At 42.7% G+C, this 10,130-nt stretch overlaps 2 protein-coding genes across 3 annotated transcripts; both read left to right on the top strand.

Moving 5' to 3' along the window:
- The first annotated feature begins 331 nt into the window (after positions 1-331).
- On the top strand, positions 332-4,612 carry LOC115671325 (protein CfxQ homolog). 2 transcript variants are annotated; one of them, XM_030592863.2, is made up of 7 exons: positions 332-739; positions 2,220-2,330; positions 2,484-2,582; positions 2,701-2,811; positions 2,939-3,242; positions 3,566-3,705; positions 3,814-4,612. In XM_030592863.2, exons 1-7 carry the CDS (start codon positions 599-601, stop codon positions 4,348-4,350), a joined length of 1,443 nt encoding a protein of 480 aa, XP_030448723.1. In that variant the 5' UTR covers positions 332-598; the 3' UTR covers positions 4,351-4,612. The 2 variants fall into 2 exon arrangements, with proteins under 2 accessions (XP_030448723.1, XP_030448724.1); XM_030592864.2 differs by having other exon boundaries at positions 721-739; positions 2,484-2,556.
- A 482-nt stretch (positions 4,613-5,094) lies between these two features.
- LOC115671326 (uncharacterized) lies at positions 5,095-8,352 on the top strand. Its single transcript, XM_030592865.2, has 5 exons — positions 5,095-5,569; positions 5,685-5,722; positions 6,057-6,327; positions 6,840-7,126; positions 7,760-8,352. The coding sequence occupies exons 1-5, from the start codon at positions 5,222-5,224 to the stop codon at positions 8,199-8,201; spliced, it is 1,386 nt and encodes a 461-aa protein (XP_030448725.2). The 5' UTR covers positions 5,095-5,221; the 3' UTR covers positions 8,202-8,352.
- The last annotated feature ends 1,778 nt before the right edge of the window (positions 8,353-10,130 follow it).

Below are 10,130 nucleotides of genomic sequence, written 5' to 3'. Positions count from 1 at the left end.
GGCAGCCGCTATGGATCTTCTTCTCTTATTCTCCCTCCCTCCATCCCAAAAAGCGCAAAATTCACCAAAAGCCATAAAATTTAACTCAAGAGTACGGTCGAATTTTAAAACTTTAAAAATATAGCATAATGAAGCCTTAAAATTTATTAAATTAATACAATCAAATCGTTTCGTTAATAACATCATATCGTACATGCCTCCAAGAGGTTGCGGCCGGTGCGGGAGTCCGGATTATAAAAAAAAAAAAAACACCATACCGTGCATGTTAGGACGATATTTTTTTTGGTCATGAATGTTTTTTTTTTGGTCAGAAATGGCCGTGAATGTCGAACGATGAATCTTAGGACAGTATATAACAGAGAATGTGCTGCTCAAATTTGCCCGTTGCCAACGCGAGAGTCGGGAGCGGAGCAGCCTCCTCCGTCGCGAATCTTGATTCATTCTTGACCTCCCACAGACTCTTTCTCTATCCACTCTTTCCTTTCCTTTCCTTTCCTTTGCTTTCCTTTTCCATTCCTTTTACTTTTATGGGTTTGTGCTTCTGTTTTGAGGAGGCGGAATTTGACTGAGAAAAGAAGAAAGGGGAAACAGGGGAGAGATGCAGAGGCCGCAAGAACAGCGTCCAAGATCTGCGAAATCCAGCGCCACCATCCACGGCTGCGCGCAGGCCGGAGACATCACCGGCCTCCAGAAGCTGCTCAGGGACAACCCGTCTCTCGTCAATGAGAGGAACCCCGTCGTAAGATCTCCCCTCCCTCTCTCTGTTGGATCCTGCCCCCTGAAACAACGCGTTTCTTGCCTCCTGGATTGGTCGACCGCTTTAGAATTCTGGGCATGGAAAAAAAATGCGAACTTGAGCTGCCTGCGAACGGATGGATCGTGCTTGTGCATTTTCTGCAATTGGGTCGTTTCGATTGTGCGAATTTATTGAAAGGTTACTACGTTGTTGGGTTTTCAAAGTGATGCGTCGTTGGGATGTTAGATTTTAGGGTGTGGGAACGACATTGCCATTCAGAAGAAGTATGGGCGCTGCGAAGTGAAAAAAGAAAAGGTTGGATTTGGATCCAGTGAATGTTTAAGCAGGCCATTAGTTTCAAATTTTGCGACTTTGAAAGTCATCTTGTGCAGTGACTCTCTTATGATCCTCATAGACGCCTTTAGTAGCTCTTTTACGTTTAGGAAGATAGGTTGAGTGAAAGATTTGGCTGGATTCTGTTAGAAGGAAAATGGTTATTAGCTGTTTTAGCTGTGATTGTGAGTGTTGACTGTCTCGATGAAACTAGAAAGAAACGAAGTTCAAGGTAATCGAGGTGCATTGCGGAACCTAGAACATGGGAAGAAATGAGTTGCACCCTTTTTAAATATTTAATTTTTTCGTTATGCATGCTTGTGCTCTTCGACACAGTGAGGGCAGGGTTGGGTCCTGCGCTCAGTTCCTCACATTTTATTTTGTATCCCCTGATCTTCTGCTTGACGGTGGTTGGTAAACATGTAGTTTTGAGGTATCAAGTTTTCATCATTCTATCATCATGCTGAACATGAGGGGAAGTGTTGAGGATCATAAAAGATTTAGTTCCGGAGTCCTTCTCAAGAATGTTGGTATATAAGCTTGAATGTTTCTAAAAGTTCTGAAATATCGAATGTGGCTTCTATAGGAGCAGATGAACAATGGTTGCCCAGGAGTGATTAGTGTTTAAAACTAGTTTAGGCTTGACTGTTCATACAGGCGGGCTTGTTGAATTGTTTATATGTGGAAAAGGGCTAGAGAAGATACTAGTAATGTTCAGGTCTTTTAGAAGGGAATTAACCTGCTAAATGAAGGATCCATCACTTGCCATATCCTCGAAGACATCCTTCAATACTGGCAAATTTGCTCAGTATACCATCACCCGTTTTCTCGTTTCGTCAGTGGATTTGTAGTATAAATCTTACTGTTAATTTTTCACTTTCATTGTCTTTTGATAGGTAAGTGGGAGGGAAAAAGTAGGACTCAAACCCAATAGCTTTTTTATCTTTGTATAGGTGGGCCACAACTAGGCCAATTCTTTCCCTTTTCTGCTTTGTAGAATTAGGATTGAGGATCACATAGAAGAACGTCTGATATATAGTAACATACTGGTGATATAAGGTCAAGCTCATGCTCCCTGTATCCGACCGTGTATCCTTTTTTGATTGGTGTATCATGCTAAAGCAAAATAAGGACTTCCTTTTTTATGCAGATGGCTCAGACGCCACTCCATGTCTCTGCAGGATACAACAGGTCTGATATAATTAAATTTTTGCTCAACTGGCAAGGACCTGAAAAGGTTGAGATGGAAGCCAAGAACATGGTAAGTTGAATCATATGCCTATCTTCCTCCTAAATTCATGAATGCTCTCCCTCCCTGTGAAACACTTTTCTAAAAGTTTTTATATCTTCTTGATTTACTGATATTATATAGTTTTACCTCATTATTAATAAGTGTTGATGTCACACATTGCAGTATGGAGAAACTCCTCTGCACATGGCAGCCAAGAATGGATGCACTGATGCTGCGCGGTTACTTCTTGCTCATGGTGCTTTTATTGAAGCCAAAGCAAATGTCCATATTCTAATGACCTTTTTTTCTGGTTCATTTCGTAGAATCTGCATAAAAGACCAGGAATTAGCTAGACTACCACCTGATCAGACTTTCTTGTTTCAAATGTTATTGCATGCAGAATGGAATGACACCATTACATCTAGCTGTTTGGTTCTCACTGCATGCTGAGGACTGCTCAACTGTTAAGATTTTGCTTGAGCATAATGCGGACTGCAGTGTGGAGGATGATGTATGGCACAGTAATCTTTTTCTTTTTCCTGGACCTATTCTAGCTTATTTGGTTTGGGCACATTTTCTTTTTCACTGAATGGTTTCTGACACGTCGAGTGTAATAACTTGTCAAAATCCTATGACAGGAGAAGATGACTCCTCTAAATCACCTCTCTCGAGGTCCAGCAAATGAGAAGTTGAGGGAGTTATTAAATAGGCATCTTGAAGAGCAGCGACGGAAGAAAGCCCTTCTAGCGTGCAGCAAAACAAAAGCAAAAATGGATGAGCTAGAGAAAGAATTATCTAATATCGTAGGTCTGCATGAGCTCAAGGTACAATTACGAAAATGGGCGAAGGGCATGCTTTTGGATGAGAGGCGCCGGGCTCTTGGCCTAAAAGTTGGAGCCAGAAGACCTCCTCACATGGCCTTCCTTGGAAATCCTGGAACAGGTAACAGATGGCCGGTTTCATTATTACTTCTAGAGTGCTGCTTGTTATCCCTATGATCCATACCTATTATCCCTAGGATGAGGTGACAAAGGAACTTAACGATCGCTGGAAGAAAACTTGTGAGAGTAAGAGATCAAAGAAAAGTTTACCTTTTCGCAGTCATATTTCGCTAAAATCTCCTCAATGATTTAATCTTATTACTAATAAGTCAGAGGAGGATGAAACGTTCAATTAGTAAATCCACCAGATGGTGGACACGTCCATTATTGCCTATTTGCATCTTGTTATTCGATTTGAGACTTGGAACGATGTTGACGCCACAGGTAAGACAATGGTGGCAAGAATCCTTGGCAAATTGCTTCATATGGTCGGAATTTTAGCCACTGATAAGGTAACAGAAGTACAGCGGACAGATTTGGTAGGGGAATTCGTGGGACATACTGGACCGAAGACCCGAAGAAAGGTAATGCCCTCTCTCCAAGTTCACTTTTGATAGTTCAAAGAGTCAAAACATAATATTATGGAAGATGAGAGGCATTCAACCCTTTGCTTATGCTACCCTGAATATCAGATTAAAGAAGCAGAGGGAGGCATTCTCTTTGTAGACGAAGCTTATCGGTTGATACCGATGCAAAAGGCAGATGATAAGGACTACGGATTAGAAGCATTGGAGGAGATAATGTCTGTCATGGACAGTGGGAGTGTTGTTGTCATATTCGCTGGATACAGTGAACCGATGAAGCGCGTGATCAGTTCTAACGAGGGCTTCTGCAGAAGAGTGACCAAGTTTTTCCATTTCGACGACTTTACCTCAGAAGACCTCGCCAAGATTCTCTTCATCAAGATGAACGAACAAGGAGAAGATAGCTTGTTGTATGGATTTAAGTTAAACGCGTTGTGCAGTGAAGATGCCGTAGCGGCATTGATTCAGAGAGAGACAACAGAGAAGCAGCGCCGGGAAATGAATGGAGGTTTAGCATTCACCATGCTGATAAACGCCAGGGAGAACTTGGATCTTCGGCTCGATTTCGACTGTGTAGACACAGATGAACTAAGAACAATCACATTAGAGGATCTAGAAGCGGGCCTTCGGTTATTATCCAAATAATACAGATCTCGCTGGGTTAGAAAAGCTTGTGATATTCTTTCGGCCTTGTGCAATTACAGATGATGGGTCACGAGATTGATTGCGTTCGCTTAGAGGCTTATTTGTCCTGGTCGCTTAGAGGATTACTAGGAAATGATTTATTTGATTGGTTGTATCGTAGGTTTCGGGCTTGATAATAATTCAATGGTGTTTTTGCCAGGACTCACTGGTTGGAACTTCGACACATTGATTTGCAGCCAGTATTAAGATCAGTCTTCTTGGATGAATCGGCTTTGGTTTGTGAGTTTATTCAATGTTAGCGAACTGTATGGATCCTCTTAGAATTCTTGACTTTACATAAAGTGATTTTTTAAAACCATGTAAGTCACTCTTTACGTGCATTGGATAAAAGTTCCACTCGCCGTGATCATAGGATTGGACAAGCTATATCAAAATATGCGCGATATGACATCAAAATCAAACGTTTAATTACTGAATTTCTCATGTAATCAGTTTAAAAGACCATAAAAAGAAAGAAAAGGTCTGCATCGACATAAACCACCCGGTTGCGTTTGGTCCCAAAAGTCTCTTCCCATTATTCAGGAGTGACAAGATGAGTGACTTGCTTTGCACCCTTTTGCGTGCAAGCAAAAATTCTGAATTTTTCGATCGATGACAAGAAAAACCACAGGAGAGGAAAAGAACCCAGAAAGCAAAAATGATATAAACAAATTATAAAGGAATGACATAAGACAAGGAGAGGAAGAAATCCCAAACGCTGTGGCTAACAAAGATAACCAGAACCAGAGAACCAGCAGAGTTGGAGTAGCCCCTCTCTCTCTCTCTCTCTCTCTCTCTCTCTCTCTCCCTGCTGTGGAGTGTGGAGAGAATTATGGTGTCCACTTCTCCATCCATAATCTCTTCAACTCCTTCGTTTCCTTCGAGCTCGAGCAGTAACTCTTCGTCCACACACGCCTGCGTCGGCATCAGACCCTTCAACCGCACAAAGCACCATCCTTTTCGGTTTCGGCGAACACCCAATTTAGCTCTGAGACTGTGCGCTTCGGCTTCGAAGCAGTCGGTCGAGGATGGCTCGGCTGACAAGTTCTTGGAGAACAATTCGATAGCCGATTTCATGAGGTTCAAGAGAGGGAGTCGTAACGGCAATGGAGAGCTGCAGACGGCCGTCGTCAGCTACCGGAAGAAGTTCCCTTGGTCTCTTCTCTGGCCTTTTCTTCAGGTACTTTGTGTGTAAATTTGAATATTGATTCGTCAAGCAGGGAGTTTTTGTTTTAGTTCGTTAATTTTCTGAAATGGGTTTTCCTCTCTGTTCTTTCCCCCGCAAATTGTTGCAGGTTGATTTGGTATCAACAATTCATATCGCTGATAAAGAGTATGTATCGTCTTTCATACCCAGTTTTATTAATTTGGTGTTGCATAGGCTCTACTGTGTCTTTGAACTTATTTTGGTGTTAAGAGATTGCTTAGAACACTAACTAATGAAATTCCAGATGAAAATTCAACTTCTGTTTATGTTACTTCCCAATATTACATATTATGTGTCATTCATTAGAACCAAACTAAATGCGGCTGTAATTTGTATATACTGGTTATGCACCACATTCATACAGTCCATTGACATCTGATTCTGAGCAAGAATGACAAGTGCATGGGATTTGGTATCTTTTCAACATATTTGGACTAAGATTTATGAAACCCTTTTGAAGGTACTTTTCCACCCTTCAGAGAGAACTTGAGCCCTATGATTGTGTGCTTTATGAGATGGTGGCTAGCAGGGAGAGTTTGGAAAACAGAAGAAGCCCTGTAGCCACGAAGCGACTTCAGAGTTCGCGTACGCGAGGATTTAACATTTTGGGATGCATCCAACGACAGATGGCACGGATTCTGATGCTCGATTTCCAGTTGGATTGTCTCGACTATCAAGCTGAGAATTGGTACCATGCAGATCTTGACTTTGAGACCTTCAAGTTACTTCAGGTGTCTTATTGCTCGACTCTTCTGGATTTTATGTATTTGGCATGGTGATAGACTTGAATGCATGGCACTTTAGTCGGGCTTGGATCATGCAAATTCTGGTTTAGTTTGTTAATTGGAATATGTAGAAATGATCTGATAAAGGCATGCTAATTTTGATATGTGTATATGAAATAACTTGCATTAGCATGACCATGCTCTTGGGTTTCTGTCAAAAGCTTTAGTACCCTTGCATGTTGAACCAGTGATCTGATCTTGAGTTTGCATTTAGACACACTAATTGACTGATGAGTAAAGAATTATCTAAATTTTTAGAAATTTCTGATAGGATAGTTACATCTCCTGAAAACCAACAGGAAGTTATGATGATGGATATTCTCAAGCAATATGTACTTACGTATGTAATTGGCACCTCCAAATAAAGTTAGTTGTGCAAGTTGCATGAACTTAAGTTGGGAAACTTTTGCTTTGTTAAATACATGGCTCGAGAATTAATCAGATACATTCACTTTCAGCTTGAAAAAGGCGAAAGCTTTTTCACCTTTGCGAGAGATATGACCATTAGATCAACAAAAGCTATGGTCCAACCTGCTTCAATCCCCGAAGATCTTGGTCCCTGGAGGTCAAAGCTCCTTTGGGCTTCGAGGGTACTACCAATGCCACTTGTTGGACTTCTCATCATCGGAGGTGTCTGTGCAGATGTCGGAAGTCAGGCATCAGAATATCCAGAACTAGAAGCTTTGTCGAGGCTCGACTTGGGTGCTGCAATGAAGGTTTTCTTGGCTAGGCGGCTGACATCTGAGTGAGTACTTTTGTCAGTTTCTCCTGATGTAATAAGTCTGATGATGATGTCTTATCTTCTACTATACTAAGATGGTTGTTTTGCTTTGTCACGGTTCAGTGGCACACACTTTCAAAAGATGGAACAAAAAATAGGTAGATTAGATCCGTCTCATTAATGAAAGGCAGATTATAAGAGGGCTGCTGTTGGATTCCTCATAGTTTTAGCTCTCCTTCTGGTAATATTTCCTTGAATTCTTGGATTTTACAGGCGATGTGATAGTAAAAATATAAACAAGGTGGGACTGGGTAAGAAGACCCATGCAGACAGACTTACTTAGTACAAGAGACCTGTTAGAGTTGTTACTGCTGCTAGTTGAGAGAGAACCTTCAGTGCACTTAAAGGATTACTTCTGTTAGCTCTTGCTCAACTGGCTTGCTAATGGCCGTACTATTGAGTATTCGCATTATGATGCCATTCCCATTGTCGTCGAGTTCAACTCCGTCTTCAACTCCGTCTTTTCATGTGTGTTTTGGCTATGATAGGAAATAAATCCATTAGAAGTTCTTTTGCATGACAAAGTTGGTTCACTTCTTTCCTGGACCAAAGTTCTCACGAGCGAGGAAATTGATCGAAAGGTCTGTTCTGTTTAAGGTTCACGCAAGTGACATCAGAAGTGGACGAAGAGTCCGTCATCATCGGCGAGAGAAACAAAGCGGCGATCGAGGCACTGAGAAGGGCGATCAACGACGGGCACGGAAGAATTGCGATACTCTACGGGGGTGGTCACATGCCAGACTTGGGGAGGCGGCTGAGGGAAGAATTCGATCTAGTCCCTACTCGAGTGCAGTGGGTAAACGCCTGGTCCATAAGGAACCGAGACATAGAGAACAGCCCGATCCCATTCTTGAAGACCATGGCCGAAGTCTCGGGATGGCCGTTGAATCGGTATCAGACCCTCGCTCTACTGATATTCTCCTCTGTTCTCGCCGTGGATCTATGGTTCTGGGAGCTGTTCTTTGGCACCACCGTAAGCTTGATTTCGGAAACTGCCACAGAACTTTCTCAGTACATCGACAGCTTACAGGTAATGTAGATATGGGTACCAGGAATCAATTTGGTCAGGTTGAATTGACCAGAATGGAGGGATTTGGCAAATGCCATTTACCCGTGTAAATACATTGCGCTTCTGTGATCGAACACTAAATGTTTTATCAAAGGGCAAATATAGATAGCAGTTATTCGTATTCCTGTTAAACAAGTTCTTGCTAATGGTAAGACGGGAGGTTTAAATACTGGGGCTGTTCTTATTTTACCAAAGGGATTTGAATTAACCCCCCATCGTATTAGACAATCTGTCTTTTCAAGAGCTAATATTCTTGTGATGAGTCCTGTTTCTGGTAAGAAATTGAATTCGACGGGTTTCAGCCATTTCGTCGTGTCTCCGAATTTCTTCTCGAGCGAATTTGTCGTCGTTGCAGCCGGCCACGGTTGTTCGGCTTCAGTAGGAATGGCTTTAATTTTGTTAGGAATAAGTGCTGTAACTTTCATGGTTTGATACTCTCTGCCTTGCCCGTGCGTCGAGCCCGCAATTAGTCATGCAACATCAAAGGGTAAACAGCAACGCATGATGTACCCAGAAAGAGGAGAGAAACGTCTTAAACTAGAACAGGCATTTACAGGATACAAACTCCATAAACTATCTAGGAAAAACGAACAAAAGCCGGCTCGTTCCGTCAGTTTAACCGGATTAAATTCCGGTTTCTTTGATATGGTTTTCTCCGCCGGTCTCGACACGTCGGTTCGACTTAAGACTTCGGCATAATTTTGAAGATCCGTCACTGAAATCAGCGACAGAGTTTTAAGATGTGGCCGTGAGTGTGACACCCTTTCTCCTAGGAGCTGCCTCAATACGTGAAACGACGATGTCTCCGCAGTGATAATGCAAACGAAAGACATGGCGAAAGTGCAGAAGACAAAGCCAGGCGAAGTTCCTTCTCTGAAGTTGCTCTTGAACCGGATGGCAACGTATCTCAGGTACCTCATCCTCCCCGTCCCCGTCGTCCTCCTCCGCTTCGCCTTCTCGCTCCAGTTATCTACCAACGCACGCCGTGTTAGCACGCCGTCTCGATAGTGCGTAAGAAAAAAAAAATTGGGTTGTATAAGCTCGTGAAGTCTCACATCGGCGCATGCGGCGGGACGGGATGCCGCAAGAGGCGCAGCGGCTCTTCTGGCGGTGGAAGCTCCGGCGGCCCCACCGCACGCACTGCGTGTGCGTCTTGTTCCTCCTCTTCCCGAAGCTCGCCGTCCCCTTCGTCTACGTGGAAAAAAAGAAGTAAGGAAAGAATCCGCGCAAGAAGAAAAGCCATGCTCCATGTCACGACAAATTGAACACGTACTGATTGATCTTGCGAGTCGAAGGATGTCGCACTTACCATTTTCTGGGGGGCGGTCGACGAGGTGTGGCGCGACGCAGCGTCGAGCAAAGTCCCACGAAAATTATCGACGCCGCGTGGAATTTGGAATTAAGGCGCAATTTAGGGTTAATACCAAGAAAAATCATAGATTGATAGACTTGTGATAAATTTATCCCAAACTAATTTTTTTAACTACCAAAAGCCCCGGATCGATACATTTGTGACAAATTTACTCTCCGTTAAATTGGATTAATACCGCGAAAAATCACACACCGGTACACCCATTAACTGCCACGTGTCATCCAACTTAGAAATTTGACGGTAAAATTTAACGGAAATTAACGGAGGGTAAATATGTCACGGATGTACCAGTTTAGGATTTTTGATATATGTGTACCAGTTTGAGGTTTTTCATAGGATTAACTCAATCATTGAACCCCTAAAAGAGGAATTACACCATAAGCCGTTCGCCGAAGACATGTCAAGGCGGGTTGCCACAATACGATGCGACATGTCGCGATAGTGCATGCGGGGATCCTAACAAGTCATGTGCGCGGCTTCACGAGTCAAAATCGCATTGTGAATTCATGACTTCGTATTAAATAATG

This window comes from Syzygium oleosum, unplaced genomic scaffold (assembly GCF_021117445.2).
Source record: "Syzygium oleosum isolate NSW1041296 unplaced genomic scaffold, Sole_v2.1 Sole_v2.41, whole genome shotgun sequence".
Lineage (NCBI taxonomy): Eukaryota > Viridiplantae > Streptophyta > Magnoliopsida > Myrtales > Myrtaceae > Syzygium > Syzygium oleosum.
The sequence above is the reverse complement of the archived record's forward strand: the minus strand, read 5'-3'. Positions and strand labels throughout refer to the sequence as shown.

What these genes read in the sequence shown, in the direction of transcription:
- LOC115671326 (XM_030592865.2), top strand. Translation starts at nt 5,222, where the DNA reads ATGGTGTCCACTTCTCCATCCATAATCTCTTCAACTCCTTCGTTTCCT. An exon ending in TTCTCTGGCCTTTTCTTCAG is followed by an intron (nt 5,570 to 5,684) that starts GTACTTTGTGTG and finishes AAATTGTTGCAG; the next exon opens with GTTGATTTGGTATCAACAAT. An exon ending in GCTAGGCGGCTGACATCTGA is followed by an intron (nt 7,127 to 7,759) that starts GTGAGTACTTTT and finishes GTTCTGTTTAAG; the next exon opens with GTTCACGCAAGTGACATCAG.
- LOC115671325 (XM_030592863.2), top strand. Translation starts at nt 599, where the DNA reads ATGCAGAGGCCGCAAGAACAGCGTCCAAGATCTGCGAAATCCAGCGCC. An exon ending in CCTTGGAAATCCTGGAACAG is followed by an intron (nt 3,243 to 3,565) that starts GTAACAGATGGC and finishes TTGACGCCACAG; the next exon opens with GTAAGACAATGGTGGCAAGA. An exon ending in GACCGAAGACCCGAAGAAAG is followed by an intron (nt 3,706 to 3,813) that starts GTAATGCCCTCT and finishes CCTGAATATCAG; the next exon opens with ATTAAAGAAGCAGAGGGAGG.